At 76.7% G+C, this 16,615-nt stretch overlaps 1 protein-coding gene across 1 annotated transcript in view; it reads right to left on the reverse strand.

Annotated features, from left to right (window-relative positions):
* Positions 1-1,018: 1,018 nt before the first annotated feature.
* NFIX (nuclear factor I X) overlaps positions 1,019-16,615 on the reverse strand; it is a 20,188-nt gene continuing 4,591 nt past the window's right edge. Inside the window, 8 exon segments of the mRNA XM_059872065.1 lie at positions 1,019-1,536; positions 1,709-1,831; positions 2,142-2,160; positions 2,162-2,276; positions 2,950-3,070; positions 3,490-3,564; positions 3,991-4,053; positions 6,574-7,105. Of these exon segments, the coding sequence (XP_059728048.1) occupies positions 1,223-1,536; positions 1,709-1,831; positions 2,142-2,160; positions 2,162-2,276; positions 2,950-3,070; positions 3,490-3,564; positions 3,991-4,053; positions 6,574-7,105 (1,362 nt within the window). The 3' untranslated portion in view covers positions 1,019-1,222.

The following is a 16,615-nucleotide window of genomic DNA, read 5'->3' on the forward strand; positions in this document are numbered from 1 at the left end:
CACCTGGCACCTGCTGGCACCTGGGTCACTGTGTCACCTGGGGCACTCTGGCACCTGTCACCTGCTGGCACCCAGTCCTGCCACCTGGGTCACTGTGTCACCTGGCACCTACTGCCCCTCCTCCTGCCACCTGCCCTGGTGACCACCTGGGTCCCAGGTGCCACCCTGTGCTGGGGCACCCTGGGGCGGCTGCTGGCACCAGCCCGGAGCTCCCCAGGTGGCACCTGACATGCCCTGCACCCCCCAGCGGCAGCCACACCTGGGCACCCGTACTGCACACCTGGGCACCCGTACTGCACACCTGGGCACCTGCACCCCACAGCTGAGCACCTGCACCCCAGAGCTGCACCCCACACCTGGGCACTCCTCACCTGTCCGTGCCCCTCTGCTGGGACCCCTGTGTGCCCCCACCTGGGCACCTGCACCTCTCTTCTGCACCCCCAGCAGGGCACCCCTCACCTGTCTGCACCCTCACCTGTCTGCACCCCTCACCTGTCTGCACCCTCACCTGTCTGCACCCCACCTGCCCTGCCCCCCCTGCCCCCCGCCCCCCACGGCCAGGGCCCGGCTGCGGGCGCGGGGGGAGCCGTGGGGGGCGGGGGGTGCCGGGGGTCCCGGGGGTCCCGGGGGGGGGCGGGGGGCACTTACGGGGTGCGGCGGGGGCTCCGCCGGGGGGGCCGCTGGGGGCTTTGGGCTCCGGCGGGGGCAGGGGCAGGGGTCGGGGCAGGGGGGCCCCCGCAGCCCCCCCCGGCCCGGCCCTGCGCCCCCGCACGGCTGCAACGAGAACACGGTGACGGACCCCCGGGACCCCCGCGACCCCCGGGACCCCCGGGACGGGCAGCGGCACCGGCGGCAGGCGGGGGGGGGGAGGGGGGGGGGCGGGCGGGGGTCGCGGAGGGACCCCCGGGGTGCGCCCAGGTGGGGGTTCCACGTGGGGGTCCCGCAGGGGGATCCCCCAGGTGGGGCTCCCCAGGTGAGGGGGGGTCCCCGAGCTGGGGGTCCCAGGGCGGAGTTTTGGGGGGGGGGGGGGTCCCCGTCACCCCCTCCGCAGCCGGCGCGGCCACCTGGGCTCGTTTGCATACAGACCCCGCCCTCTGTGGTGTATTTGCATACAGACCCCGCCTCTGTGGTGTATTTGCATACAGACCCCGCCCCTGTGGTATATTTGCATACAGACACCGCCCTCCTCGCCTCATTTGCATAGCGCGCACCTATTCGCGCCTCATCTGCATACACGCCCCGCCTCCTCAGCCTCATTTGCATCCAGGGCGCGGCCCCGCCCCGCCGGGGGAGGGGCGGTCCCGGTGTCCCCGCGCGTCCCCGCGCCCCCCGGGCGTCCCCGCGCCCCCCGGGCCCGTCCCCGCCGCACCTGGGGGCCCTGGGCGGCGCCGTCGGCGCAGACGAACTGCACGAAGTCCTTGAGCGAGTCCTGCCCGTGGTGGTAGCGGATGGTGGGGTGGGCGAAGTAGGGGCTCGACTGGGGCAGGAGGGACCCCGACGGGAAGTGCAGCGCCGAGGCCGTGGCCCGCGGGCTGCCTGCAGGGACCCTCAGCGCCAGCGGCCGCGGGACCCCCCCGGGGCCGGCCCGACCCCCGCCCGCCCGCCCCGCCCGCCCCGGCCGCTCCCAGGGACGCCGCCCCCCCGGCCCGGGGTCGCCCGGCGGCCCCCCGGGCCCGCGGGAAGGAGCTCCGGGGGTGTGGGGTCTCACCGGGGCGGACGCCGGCCAGGACGGGCAGGGGGTGGTGGCCGAAGGCCATGCGGGGCGCGGCGCCGTGCCCCGAGAGCGCGCTGCAGAAATCCAGCTTCCCCGACTTCTTCAGCGCCGCCGGGCCTGGGGGCGCCCAGGGGGTCGGGGCGGGGCGGCCGCAACCCCGGCACCCCCGCGCGCCCCCTCCCCAGAGCTCCCCCCGCGCGCCCCCAGACCCTCCGGCACCGACCCGCCCTCCCCGGTGCCCCCCCCGGTGTCCCCCCGGTGCCCCCAGACCCTCCCCGTTACCCCCCCCCCGCCCGCCCGGTGTCCCCCCCCCATGTCCCTCCCCATGTCCCCCGTCCCCCCCACCTCGGCCACAGCTGTCCCCAGGACCCCCCCCGTGTCCCCCCAAGGCTGTCGCCCCCCCCCGCCCCCCCCGTGTGTCACCCACCGGTGTCAACGTCCCCCCCCCCAGGGCCCCTGGCTGCTGCCGGGGGCTGGGGACCGCCCCGGGCCGGGGTAGAAGACGTCGTCCCCGGGACCCTCCAGGTCACCCTCGTCCAGCGCCTTGGGGCGCTTGGGGCCGCTGTGGGGACAGGGGTGTCACCTCCAGGGCCAGGTGTCACCTCCGGGGTCAGGGTGTCACCTCCGGGGCCAGGTGTCACCTCCGGGGTCAGGGTGTCACCTCCGGGGGCAGGGTGTCACCTCCGGGGGCAGGAGTCACCTCCGGGGCCAGGGGTGTCACCTCCGGGGGTCAGGGTGTCACCTCCAGGGACTGGGGTGTCACCTCCGGGGGCAGGGTGTCACCTCCGGGGGCAGGGTGTCACCTCCGGGGCCAGGGGTGTCACCTCCAGGGACTGGGGTGTCACCTCCGGGGTCAGGGGTGTCACCTCCGGGGTCAGGGTGTCACCCCACGAGGTGTCCAGGGCAGGCCGGGGGTCCCACCGCCCCCCCAAACAGGACCCAGGTGTCCGGAGGGGCCAAGGTGTGTGGGGGGGGGGGGGGGTCCCAGCTGCTCGCGGGATGCGAAGGAGACCCCCCCCCCCCAAACCCCAGGGGCTGGGGGGTGAACCCCCAAATGGGGGGGGCCCGGGCAGGTCTGGGGGTCCCAGGGGTTTGTGGGGCGCCAGGGAGAACGTCCAGACCCCGAGGCTTGGGGTGGTCGCGGGGGCTGGGAGCGCCCCAAAAAGGGGGGGCTGGCTGGGGGAGCACCCCCCAAAGGGGGGCGGGGGGTGTCAGGGGTCGGGGGTCGCGGGTACCTGGCGGAGGGGGGCCCCAGGGGCCGGCGGCCCAGGGCCACGGGGCTGATGTTGTAGTAGCCCCCCGGGCTCTCCAGGTCAGCCAGGGAGAAGTTGGGGCCCGACGCCGTGGCCACGGGGGCTGGGGGGACACGGGGGGCACGTGGGGGGACCCACGCAGGGCGGCCACCCCCCCTCCGGCCCCCTCCCCGTGTCCCCTCCGCTCCTGCGTCCTCCTGTCCCCCCCCAGTGCCATCCCAGGCTCTGTCCCCTCCCCCCAGTGTCCCCACAGTGTCCCCCCCAGCCCGGCCCTCCCCCCCCGTGTCCCCCCTGTGCCATCCCAGGCTCTGTCCCCTCCCGTGTCCCCCTGGTGTCCCCCCAGTGTCCCCCCAGGGTTCCCCCTGGACCTCCCTGGTGTCCCCCCAGCCTCGATGCGCCTGGCTCTGTCCCCCGGTGTCCCCCCGGTGTCCCCAGGTGTCCCCTCGGTGTCCCCCAGCCCAGCCCTGTCCCCGGTGTCCCCCGGTGTCCCCAGGTGTCCCCCCCGGCCCTGTCCCCACTTACTCTGGGACACCCTCACCAGCTCCGTCACGTTCCAGACCCCCGAGGTGACGAAGCAGTCCTGGAAGGTCAGGTGCCCTGGGGACACGGGGACAACCGCGGGGTCACCGGGGCAGCAGGGGGTGACAGGACTGGGGGACGTGGGGGGACACGGGGGGGACCCGGGGGTGACAGGACAGGGGGACATGGGGGGACACGGGTGACACTGCAGGGACAAGGAGGGGAACTGGGGACACTGCAGGGGGACTTGACACAGGAGGGACACGGGGGGACACTGAGAACACTGAGGGGACACCGAGGGGGACACCGCGGGGACACTGAGGGGACATCGCGGGGACACTGCGGGGACTGTGGGGACACCGTGGGGACATCGCAGGGACTGCGGGGACACCTCGGGGACTCTGGGGACACCGGGGACACTGCAGGGACTCTGGGGACACTGCGGGGACTTTGGGGACTCTGGGGACACCTCGGGGACAGCGCGGGGACAGCGGCGGCACGCACCGTTGGGCAGTGGTTTGATGTCCGCGTCCCCCTGCGGGTTGGCGCTGTCCGACTGTCCCGAATCTGGGGAGGGGGCGCAAAGAGCCGGGGTCAGCCGCGGACGCGGGGGCGCCCCCCCCGCCCAGCGCGTCCCCCCCCGACCCCGGGGGGGACCCCGCGGTTGCCCCGGGGGAGCGAGGGAGGGAGGGGCCGGCCCCGCCGCCGGTAGCCGGTGCCGCCGCTCAAGGGCCCGTTGTTCCGCGGGGTCGCTCGAGGTGAGCGGGGCCGGGACCTCGCCGGTGCCCGCCGCCCCCCGGGGGTCCCCGCCGGCCGCTCCCCCACCCCAGCCAGGTGAGGGGGTGTCCGTCCCCCCCCGGTACCCCCGAGGGGACCCTCGGCCAGGTGATGGGGGGGTCGGGGGCTGGCAGGGGGCCGGGCCGGGCCGGGGGGGCCGGGGGCCGCCGTGGGGCCGGGCCGGGGGCCAGGAATGCGCTGGCCCCCCCGCCAGCGGGCAGCGCCAACAAAGCGCCCATTGTCTGTGCCGAGCGGAGGGGCACCCGCAGCCCGGGCACCCCCCACATCCCCCCCGTCCTGCCCCCCCCGGTGTCCCCCACCTGCCCCCCACCACCTGGGAACCCCCCCCGGGACCCCCATCCCGTGGGAACCCCCAGGGCCTCCCCCCAGCCCGGATCGCCGGGGGTCCCCCCCGTGCCCATCCCCCCCCCCCCCCGGGGGTCGCGGGGCTCTGTTTGTGCCCCCCCCCCTCACCGGGAGGGCACGGAGCCGTCCCCGGGGGGAGGGCGGGGGGCAGCAGCCCCCCCCGCCCGGCCCGGCGGTGTCACCCGGGGGGGGGGTCACGGGTCACCGGGGCACGCGCGGGGTCACGACCTCGGCGGGGGTGGGGGGGGAGAGTGGGGGGCGGGGCGCGAGTGGCGGGCGCGTGCCGGACCCCCCCCCCCACCCCCAGCTCACCCCCCAGCCCCACGCCGGGTCCTCCCCCAGCCCCCAGCCCCCTCCAGAGCCACTGGGGGGGGGGGGTCCCTGCTGCGCCCCCTCCTCCCTTCCCCCCCGCCCCAGAGCCCCCCCAGCTCCACCCGTGGAGGGGGGGGCAGGTGCTGCAGGGCAGCTGCGCCCCCTCCCCACCCGGGGGTGTCCCCCCCCCCTCCCCGCACCTGCGTCCCCCACGCCGAGGGGGAGGAGCCGCACCTAGGCAGCCCCCGCGGCGCACCTGGACCCCCCCCGCCCCCCCAAAGACCCCCCCGAGCTGCCTGCAGCCCCCTCCTCACCCTGTCCTCACTCCCCCGCCGCCCCCTCGCGTGCCCCCCCAGGGCTCCGCAGCCCCCTCAGACCCCCCCGGGGCCAACCTGGCCCCCCCCGCGGGGAGGGGACCCCGATGTCCCAGGTGTCCCCCGGGCCCGCGGGTGTGTGCCAGGGGCAGCGGGGGGGGGGCCGGGCCGGGCCGGGGGTGCCCGGGGGGGGGCTCGGCGGGGGGGGTGTGACACACCTTGGCACGGGGGTCCCGGCGCGGGGCGGGGGGGGTCCCCACGGCGCGGGGGTCCCGGCGGCGGGGCCGCGGTGCCGCAGAGCGCTCCGGGTGCCAACAAGCGCCGCCATCTTACGCGCAAGGGGGGGGTTGGCACCGAGCCCCCCCCGGCCCGCGGCAGCCAAAGGGCCCCCGGCGTGGGGAGGGGGCGGGGGGGGCGCGGGGGGGCCGCGGGGGGGGGCTGGGGCTGCCGGCGGGGCCTCGTGCCGCGCACGGGGGCACGGTGCCAACCGGGGCCATTTTGGCGGCGCCGGGTGGGAGCCGCGTTTGGGGGATTTGAGCCCCGGCAGCTGGGCCGGGGGGGGGAGCTGGGGGGTGGGGGGGGCTCGGGGGGGGCCCGGGACCCCCCCCGTGGGTGTGCAGGGTCCGGTGTGCGGGCGCAGAGGGGGATTTGGGGAGGGGGGCGGATGAGCACCCCCAGAGCGGCTCCATCGCCCTCAGCGCCCGGGGAGAACGGGGGCACCGGAGCGACCCAAACCCCCCGGATCCGGCCCCAAAACTGCCCAAAGCCCCCGGATCCAGACCCAAAATTGCCCAAAGCCCCCGGATCCAGCCCCAAAACTGCCCAAAGCCCCCGGATCCATCTCCAAAGCTCCCCCTCCCCGCAGCCGCAGGGGTGGGGAGGGCGAGCGCCCGGGCTGGGGTCTCCCCCCCGTGCTCACACGCGTGTGCCCCCCCCCCAGCTGTGTTTGCACACGCGTGTGACCCCCCCAGCACCGTGTGTGACACCGAGACCCCCCAGGCACGGGCGCTCGGCACGCCCCTGGCACAGCCCGGCGCCCGCAGCCCGGATCCCGGTGCCCGGTGCCAATCCCGGCGCCAATCCCGGTGCCCAGCCTGGCACGCGGGCTTGGCAGGCGGCGCCGGGCGCGTGCGCTGGCACTCGGCGCCGCTTTGTGCGAGCGAGGCCGCCCGGGGACGCCCCAGGTGGGGGCCGGGGGTCCCGGGGGGGAGCTCGGGGCGGCCGCGCAGGACCCCCGGGACATGGGAGGGGGCCGGGCACCGTGCCCACCGCCGGGATCGGGGGCCGGGGGCTCGGCCCCGCCGGCGGCCTCACTCACCTGGCGCGTGCACGAAGTAGGCCAGGTAGAGGTCGAGCTCCTTGATGGTGACGCCGATGTGGTGGGGCTGCACGCAGAGGCCGGGGCTGGCGCACTGCGGCGCCTTGGCCAGGCGCTCGCCGTCGGTGCTCTCCAGCGGGACGCCCTTGAAGAGGATGACCATCACCAGGTCCAGGCGCCACACCTTGTCGGCCTGCCGCAGGCAGTCGATGCGGCGGATCTTGCCCTTCTGGTCGGGGTTGGAGAGCACGCAGCACGGCGCCTTCTTGCCGGTGACGGAGAGCACGAAGTCCTCGCGGCACTCGGGCCGGATGTCCTTGCGCAGCTTGGCCAGGAGGCGCGAGGCCCATTTCTGCTTGACCTCCGGCTTCTCGCCCAGCAGCTCGTCCTTGACGGCGCGCTCCTCCTCCTTGGACATCCGCTTCTCGTGCTTCTTGAAGTACTTGCGCTTGCGGGCCTGGAGGTTGAACCAGGTGTAGGAGAAGGCCCGGACGTGGGGCAGCAGCGCCTCGATGAAGGGGTGGAACTCATCCTGCACGGGAGGGCACAGGCACGGGCTGGGCCGGGCTGGGCCGGGCCGGGCTACCGGAGCCCCGCCGGGCACCGCCCGCGCCGCTCCCGGCCCCATCCCCGTCCCCCGGGCACCGGAGATGGGGGATCCGGCCCCGTGGGGGGGGACCCCCGGCTGCCCAAGGGGGACCCCGGCAGTCCCGGCCCCGCGGGGATGCGCCGGGTTCCCGGTGCTCCGGGGAGGAGGCGGTTCCCGGTCCCGCGGGGCTCCCGTGTGGCCGGAGCAGGGACGGCTGAGCCCGCCCCAGTCCCGTCCCCGTCCCCGGTACTGCCACAGCCCCGTCCCCGGTGCCACCACCACAGTCTCATGCCCAGTGTCACCGCAGCCCCGTTCCCGGTGTCACTGCAGCCTCATCCCCGGTACGGCCACAGCTCCATCCCCGGTGCCGCCACAGCCCCATCCCGGTGCCACCACAGCCCCATCCCGGTGCCACCACAGCCCCGTCCCCGGTGCCACCACAGCCCCGTCCCGGTGCCACCACAGCCCCATCCCGGTGCCACCACAGCCCCGTCCCCGGTGCCACCACAGCCCCGTTCCCGGTGCCACCACAGCCCTGTCTCAGGCAGTGCCACAGCCCGGTCCCCGGTGCCACCACAGCCCCGTCCCTCCCCGCTCGTCCCCGTCCGCCTCCCGGTGATGCTCCCGCTGCCGTCGCGGCTCGGCCGCCCCGGTCCCCATCCCCAGCGCCGGTCCCTGCTGCCGGCCCAACGCCGGTGCCACCGATCTCCGTCCCCGGCAGTCCCCGGTGCCACCTCCGTCCCCCGTCTGCACCGCCTCCACTCCCCTTCCCTTCTCTCCCGCTCCTGGTGCCGCCGGTCCCCGGTCCCTGCCCGGCCGCTGTCGCAGTCCCCGGTGCCACCGGTGCGCGTCCCCGGTCCCCGGCCCGGCCCCGCCGCTCCCGGCCCGTCCCGGCCCGTCCCGTCCGTACCATCGCGGCGGCTCATCCCGGCCGTAGGCAGCTGCCAGTCGGGCCCCGGCGGGGCAGAACCGGGGGCGACAGGAGGGGACGGGGGGCGCAAACCGAGTGGGGGGGAGGGGGTTAACGGGGACTACCGGGAAGCGGGGGCGGGTCCGGGGGCGCGGACCGTGCGGGGGGAACGCTCAGGTGTCGGGGATCCCGGTAACCGCGGGCTGGGTGAGCGGGGTCGCGGCTGGCGGGACAGCGCAGCCGCCGCGGGGTCCCGGTTACCGGCGATGGGGGGATCCCGGTGCGGGGGCTCCGTACCGGGGGCCCCGGTGCGGGGTGTCCCTGCCGGTGCGGGTGTGTGTGCGGGCAGGGGTCCCCGTTTTTTTTGGGGGGGGGGGTGTCGCTGTCGGGGATCCCGGAGCCGCCGCCGCCGCGGGCGCGGAGCGCGCGGAGCCGCCGCGGCCCCTTTTTGGCACCGGGACCGGAGCGGCCGCAGCCAATGGGAGCGCAGCGCGCGGGGGGAGCGGCCTCCCCATTGGCCGGGTCCGAGGAGGCGTGGCTCTGTGGGCGTGGTTTAACGGAAGGGGGCGTGGCCCGAATGGGGGGGGCGAGTGTGCCCCGCGCGCGCCCCGCGCGTGCAACGGGGGGACCCCGGGGGGGGGGAGGGGAGGCCGGGGGGAAGGAGGGGGGGGCAGGCTGAGACCCCCGGGGGGGGGCTGGGCCAAAACCCCGCGGATTCGCCCCAAAAAAACCCCGGGCGCGGGGGGGAAGGTGGAGGTTCAGGGGGTGGGGGGGTCCTGCTGCGGCCCCTCGTGCTCGTGCAAAGCCCTCGTGCAAAAAGGGTCGGGCGAGGACGGCCCCGGGGCCGGGGGGGTTCCCGGGGGTCCCGCCCCCCCCCGCCACCGGCGCGGGAAGGCCCCGGATTTGGCCGCCTGCCCCGGCCCCGTGGCGGCCCCAGCGCGGAATGGCCCAAACCCGACGTTTCTGCCCCCAAAATCCCGGACGCGGCACTCGGAGCCAACGCTTTTCCCCCTTCCCACCCCCCCCGGTAATTAAATCCCTCTGTGCAAAGGAAAGAAACCAAAATTTGGGCGTTTCGGCAGCGGGCCTGGGCAGCGGCTCCCGCCCAGCACCAAACCTCGCGGTTTTCAACCCAAAGCCGCAGCGGGGAGGTTTTCCGGGGGGGGGCTGGGCACCGCGGTGGCCCCCCCGGCCCGGGATCCCTCCCTGGTGCCCGCCCGAGACCCCAGGGCCAGGCCCAGCAGCATCCGCTCGGTGCAGGGGGGGGCTTTGGGACACCTGGGGCCCCTCCCTGACACCTGGGACCCGTCTGGACACCGGAGTGACCCCTCGGGACACCGGAGTGACCCCCAGGGCGGCCCCGGTGTCACCCAGGCCGGCTCAGGTGCCAGGGGTCAGCGGCCCGAGCGCCTTCGTCCCCCCCAAACCCCGGCACAGACAAAGAGCCCCCGGCCCCGGTGCCCCCGCCCGCACACCTGGACCCCTCCCCAACACCTGCCACCCCTCCCGGACCCCCGGGACCCCTGCCCGGCCCGGCCCGGCGCAGGGCCGGACACGGCGGAAGGTTCCGGAGGCGCGGGCCGGCGGAGGGCGGCCGTGGCGGGGCGCGGGGCGGGCGGGGGGCCCGGTGCCGAGGCGGGGTCCGGCGGCGGTGCCGCGGTGCCGCGGGGCTGCCATTGGCTGCGCCGGGCCCGCATTGAGCCGCAGTCTCGGGCGAAGCCACGTCGCCGCGTCCGCAGCTGCGAGCGCCCGGCAGAGCGCCAGCGCGGCGGCAGGGGGGGCGGCGCCGGAGCGGGAGGGAAAAGCCCAGAAAAAACAGAAAAGAGGGAAAAAAAGGCCAAAAAAAAAAAAAAAAAGGAAAAAAAAAAAAAGGAGGAAAAAAAAAAACCCACCACAAACCAACCGAGCTCCCCCCCCCACCCCCCAGCAGCCCCCCCCCCCCCCGCCCCGGCAGCGCCCGCCCTCCCGCGCCGCTGCCAGCTCCCCCCGGCCCTCGGCTTCGCCGCGAGAGAAAACAGCCCGAAACAGCCGGAATTGCCGCCAAAAATCCCCCCGGCGGCCCCTGACGCCGCTGCCAAGACCCTCCCGTGTGTGGGGAGGAGGGCAGGCGCCGGGGGGGTGGGAGCGAGCGAGGGGGCGTCCTGGACCCCCGAGCGCGGAGCCGGGGGGGCCCGGGAGGGCCCCGGTGCCCGGGGGGGACCTTGGCATCCAGGTGGCCTCGGAGAGAAGGTGCCGGATGCTTCTGGCAGGGGACCAGGCGGCCCGGGAGGGGGACACGCGGGCGTCCGGGGGGGCACCCCGGCACCGGCGGGGGGTGTCTGGCGCTGCAGGGGGACCGTGGCACTCGGGGAGGGGGTGCCCGGAGCTCGGGGGGGGCCCGGGCCGCGCAGGGGGAAGCGCCCGCCCGGCCCTGCCCGCAGCCACGTGGAGCATCCCGGCGTGCGGGCGGCTCGAGGGGAACCGGGGCATCCGCCCCCCCGCTTCCCCCGCGCCGAGCCGGGACCCCCGCATCCGGGCCGGGCAGGGGGGGGGCCCGGGGGGGGGGTCCCGAGCGGCTCCGCGGGCGCAGCGGCGGCGGCGGCTCCGGGCGGTGCCGCGGTTTGGCCGCGGTTTGGCGGCGCGGCCCGTTCCGGGCCGTGCCGGGCGTTCCCCGCAGCCCCGGCCCCGCTCCCGCCCCGGCGCGGACCCCGCGGCCCGGCCCCCGCCGTGGCCCGGTGCCAGCCCGGGCCGGGGGGGGCCCCGCGGTGCTGCGGCGTCCAAGAAAGCTTTTTGTGGCCCATCAATAATTCAGGGCCCCCCCGGCCCGGCCGAGCGCTCCTCCATTATTGATGCCGCCAGCCACCGGGGGGACACGGGGGGGACACGGGGGGGACACGGGGAGGGGGCTGAGCCCGGCACCGCGGCACGGGGGTGCGGCAGCGCCGGGGGGGCACACGTAAAGCCGCATGTCCCCCCCGTGTGTCCCCCCGTGTCCCCCACCCGTGTGTCCCCCCCGTGTGTCCCCCCCGCGTGTCCCCCCGTGTCCCCCACCCGTGTGTCCCCCCCGTGTCCCCCCGTGTGGCTCCAGGGCGGGGGTTGGTGCCTCCCCCTGCCCCGATTGCATCAGCCGCGGCACGGGGGGCACCGGGCTGGCACACGGCGGGGACGTGCCACACGCCTGGCACGCACCCGTGTCACACGCGTGTCACCGGCGGGGCTGCCACGTGTGCACGGGGCTGTGACACACGCGTGTGCTGGCTCTGTCCTCCTCACACCTGTGCCCTGTCACACGCGTGTGTCGCACCTGTGTGCCGTCGCACGGGTGTCACACCTGTGCCCTGTCACACGCGTGTCACACCTGCCACCCATCACACGCGTGTCACAGCTGCACCTTTTCATACGTGTGCTGTCCCACCTGAGCCCTGTCACACACATGTCACACCTGTGCCACCACGGCTCCTGCCAGCCCTGCCCCGCAGCCAAGGGCCGGTGACAGGCTCGGCCACCACCCCCCGATGCCACCGGGGCACCGGGACAGGGCTGGGGTGTCCCCACCGCGCGGGACGCCCCGGTGGTGACAGCCGGGATGGTGACAGGGACGGGGACGGGCAGGGGGGCTCGTGCGGCGGGGAGGGGACACCGGGGGACCCCCAGGGACATGGCAGGGATGCAGAGGGACACGGGGGGACACGGAGGGACCCGCAGGGACACGGCAGGGATGCAGAGGGACACGGAGGGACACGGAGGGGACACGCCGGGCACCGCCAGCCACAGCCTGAGGTGTCCCCCAAGGAGGCCGGAGCCGCTGCCTGGACACCGGGGGGACACCGGGAGGACACCGCCCGCCGGTGCCCCAGGGCCAGCCCCGTGCCCGCCCGTCCCACAGCCCGCTCCGGGCGCTCCCGGTGCAACCCCTGGCCCGGAATCCGCCGGTGGCACCGGCCCAAACCCGCCCCGGAGCGGCGGCGGGGCGGGCAGGGCGGCCCGGGGGGAGCGCGCCGGTACCGAACGCGGGGCCCGGGGGGTGCGGGGCACGGGCACGGGCACGGGCACGGGCGGGTGCGGGCCGGGGCACACGCGTGTGCGCTGGCGTGTCCCTGGCGCGTGCACACGCGTGTGCGGGGCGGGCGCCGAAGCTGCGAGAAGCGCCGCTGGCCGCCGGCCCAGACGCAACCGGCCGCCAAAACCGCCCCGAAAAGCGGGAGAAAAGGGCAACGCCGGCGGGGCGGGGGGGGGCAGCAGCAACGCCCGGCGGGGGCGGCCCGCAAACCGCCCCGGGGGGGCACCGGGGGCGTCCCGGGACAGCGCGGGGGGGGCGCGGACCCCTACCGGGACCCCCGCGCCGCAGCCCCCGAGTTGCGCCCCTCCCCGAGAAGCGGCCGCTGCTCCTCCCCCCCCCCCCCCCAAAAGCGGGACCGCGGCCCCCCCCCCGACCCCGCCGCCATCGCCCCGCGGCCCCCCCGGAACGAGGCGCCCCCCGACTCGCTGCCCCCGCGGGGTTTCGCCCTCGTCCGGCCCCCGAAGTCGCTCTGAGGGTCCCGGCGCCGCAACCCCGCTCCGGGGCCGGGGTCCCGCCGGTCCCGGCGGTGCCGGGCACGCGAAACCCCCCGTGGCACCGGCGGCCCCATCCCCGGGGTCCCGCTCCGAGCCCCCCGCGCCTCCCGCGGGGACCCCGGCCGCACCGGGCCGAGCGTTCCGGGGCTCAGATCCGCTCCGCACCGAGGCAGAACCGGGAGCCGCCGCACCGTGGAGCCGGACCGGGGGCCGCACCGGGACGGCAGCCCCGCACCGGCCCCATCTCGGTCCCCGCTGCCCCGGGAGGCACCGGCGCCCGCGGAGGGGTCGCAGCCGCACCCCTTACACCCCATTTTAGGGGGGCAGCAGCCGATCGCGGCCAGCAGCAAAGGGCACCGGAACCCCCCCCACCCTCCTACCCCCGCCGTTACCGGGCGCCCCCCGGTCCCGGTCCCCCCGGCCCGGCCGTACCTGGGTGAGGCAGTACGGGGAGTACATGGCGGCGGTGTCAGCCCGCGGCGGGGGCATGGGCGGGGGGCTCCGCGGGTCCGGGGGGTGCCGGGGGGTCCCGGGGGTCCCGGTGCCGGCGGCGCGCGGGGAAAGTTTTTGCCCGAAGTTGGCGCCCGCCGCACTTTTGCCGCGGGAAGCGCGCGCCGGCCACGCCCACGTGGGGAGAACACGCCCCCTTGGGGACACGCCCCGGTGGTAGGGACACGCCCACGGTGTGGATGGGACCGGCCCATTCTCTGGGGTGACACGCCCATTGTGGCACAGGCCACGCCCATGGCGGGATGGAGCGTGGGGGACACGAGGGGACACGAGGGGGGACACGGGAGGGACACGGGGGGACACCGGGGGGGGACACGGGAGGGACACGGGAGGGACACGAGGGGACACCGGGGGGACACGGGAGGGACACGGGGGGACACCGGGGGGGACACGGAGGGGACACGAGGGGACACGGGAGGGACACGGGGGGGACACGGGGGGACAAGGGGGGACACCGGGGGGACACCGGGGGGACACGGGGTGGCCGCCACCCCTCCGCAGCCCCGTCCCACCGTCACTGTGACCCCGCAGGGCCCCGCAGGTGACAGCGACAGCGGCGGTGGCGCTGCCGGAGGTGACACCGCGCGGGGGCCACCGCGGGATGATGGCAGCGCCGGCGACAGTGGCAGTGCCAGGACAATGACGGGACCGGTGCCAGCGCCGGTGTCGGGACAGGGACAGGGACAGGGACAGGGACAGGGACAGGGGCAGGGGCAGGGGCAGGGACAGGGGACAGTGCAGTGGGGTGGTGACAGTGCCAGGGCCGTGGGCGGTGCGGGGTGACACTGGCGGTGACACGGTGGTGGCACCGACACGCTGGTGCGGGTGACACGTTGGTGGCACTGACATGGCAATGGCAGTGACAACGACAATGCCACGGCAGTGCGGGTGACACGGTTGGTGGCACTGACATGGCAATGGCAGTGACAATGACAATGCCACGGCAGTGCGGGTGACACTGGCACCGACACGGCGATGGCACTGACAGTGACAGTGACAGTGACAGTGACAGTGACAGCGGCGATGGCAGCGGCGGTGGCGGCGGAGCCTCATCTGTCATTCCGGCTGCGGCCGCGTCCCCTCCGCCATCTGTCACCACCCGGTGCCAGCGCTGGCACCGCCGCCGCACCGCCGCTGTCACCCCCTTCGCTGCCGGAGCCGCCGCCACCCCGAGGGGGACCCGGCCTTGTGGGACAGCGAGGGAACCCGGCAGCGGCTCCGGGGGTGTCCCCGCGCCCCCCGTGTCCCCTCCCCACGGCGGGGGGTGGCACTGCCACCCGCGGGGGACATGGGGGGGGGGGCAAAACCCGCGCCCCGCCGGGGCACCGGGAGGGGGACAGCGGGGACAGGACGGCGGTGGCAGAGGGGACCGGGACCCGAGAGCTCGCGTGCCCCCGGTGTCCCCCCGTGTCCCCTGGTGTCCCCCCCGTGTCCCCCGTGTCCCCTGCTGTCCCCCCGTGTCCCCCGTGTCCCCCCCTTGTCCCCACCGGCTGCTCGGGGACCCCCGTGCCAGGTGTGTCGCTGTCACCGCAGATGGAGCGGGGAGCGGGGGGGAGGGACAGCATGTCGCGACAGGCTTCGGGCACATCGTGACACCGCAGCGTGTCACCGGCCAGGCCCGGGGTCGCAGGGAGGGGGACACAGGTGTCCCCCCCGCCCCCCGGAGGGAACTGGGGCTGGGGGCGGCGGGGACCGGACAAAGGCGGGAACGGCAGGAGCCCCGAAATGGGGCAAAACCGCCCCGAAACGGGGCCCCCGCCGCCGGCCCGGCCCGGGGGCCCCGGTTCCACCGGCGGAGGGGGGGAAATCGGGACCCCCGGAGGGCGGGGGGGGGGCCCGGCCCAGCGGACCCCCCCCTGCGGGAGGCCCAGGGAAGCTTTTGGGGGCGATTTCGGGGGGCTTTTGGCTCCGCTCCGCGCGGGTTTTCGGCGGCTGCCGAGGCCTGGAAGCCATTAGGGCTCCCCCCCCGACCGGGGCCCGCCGGAGCGGGCGGGGGGGGGCCCGGGGGGGCCCCGCGAGGAGCGGCCCCCGCCGCCCGCAGCCCCCCCGGTAACCCCGGTGCCCTCGCCCGTGCCCCCCCTTCCCGGCCCCTCCCGGTGATTTGGGGGGGGGGTCCCGGCGGTGGGGGGGGGGGGTCCCGGGTGATTTGGGGAGGTCCCGGTGGTGGGGGGGGCCCGGGGGGGCGGGCGGCGGGCACGGAGGGGGTTAACGGCGCTTGGCAGCGGCCCCGGGCTTGGCGGCGGCTGAAAAGGTTCGGGGGGGGTTCGGGGGGTTCCGCCCCCAGCCCAGCCCCCCCCCATTCACGGGGAGGAGCCGGGGGTCGCTGGCACCGCGCGCCCCCCGCCCCCCCCGGACCCCCGGAGCCGTTCCGGGACGGCCGCTGCCCCCCGAAGGAGCCGCGCTCCCCCGCGGGGGTCTCCCCAAACCCTGCCGGGACCCCCGGGATGAGCCCCCGGTGCTCCCCCGTCCCCACCGGGCCCCCCCGGGGTCCCCTGAGCTGCCCCGGGCTCAGCCGGTCCCGGGAAAAATCCCGGAACCCCCGGGACTCCCCTGAGCCCCCCCGGGGACCCCCCCTGAGCCCCCCCGGGACCCCCCGGGACTCCCCTGAGACCCCCGAGACCCCTCCGGAACCCCCCTGAGCCCCCCGGGACCCTCCGGGACCCCCCCGGGACCCCGGCCAAGGCTCCGCCCCATCCTGGTGACCCACGCCCCCGGCTCCACCCACACTCCCGCCCCTCACCAAGACCCCGCCCCATTCTCACCCGCGCCTTCAGCCTTTTTGACGTCACTTCCGGCGCGCGCTCAAGATGGCGGCGCCCTTGCGGCGGGCGCTGCTGGCGCTGGGCCCGGCCCGCCCGCGGCTCCCGGAGCCGGTCCCGGTCCCGGCGCGGCCCTACCGGGCGGACCCGCTGCGCCGCCGCCCCGGGCCCGGCCCCCGCCGACCCGGAGGACCTGCGGGCGGCCGCGCGGCGGTTCGGGCGGCTCGGGGAGGGCCTCGGGGGTGGCGGCGTGGCGGCTCTGGCCCAGCCCGGAGCAGCTGCGGGAGGCAGAGGCGGAGGAGCGCGAGTGGGACCCGCCGCTCCGGGAGGTGGAGGCCGTGCTGGAGCAGCGGGAGAGAGGGAGGAGGCGCGGCGGAGAAAGGAGAGGTGGGGCTGGGAGCGCCGGGAATGGGACCGGGGAGAACTGGGGAGCACCGGGAACGGGACCGGGGAGAACTGGGAGCACCGGGAATGGGACCGGGAACACTGGGGAGCACCGGGAATGGGACCGGGGAGAACTGGGAATGGGACCGGGGAGAACTGGGAGCACCGGGAACGGGGACCGGGGAGAACTGGGAGCACCGGGAATGGGGACCGGGGAACACTGGGAGCACTGGGAATGGGACCGGGGGAGAACTGGGAGCACCGGGAATGGGACTGGGACAGGACTGGGGAGTACCAGGAATGGGACTGGGATGAACTGGGAGCACTGGGACAGGGGATGGGCAGCACCGGGAGCAC

The sequence above is a fragment of the Haemorhous mexicanus genome, chromosome 34 (genome assembly GCF_027477595.1).
Source record: "Haemorhous mexicanus isolate bHaeMex1 chromosome 34, bHaeMex1.pri, whole genome shotgun sequence".
NCBI lineage: Eukaryota > Metazoa > Chordata > Aves > Passeriformes > Fringillidae > Haemorhous > Haemorhous mexicanus.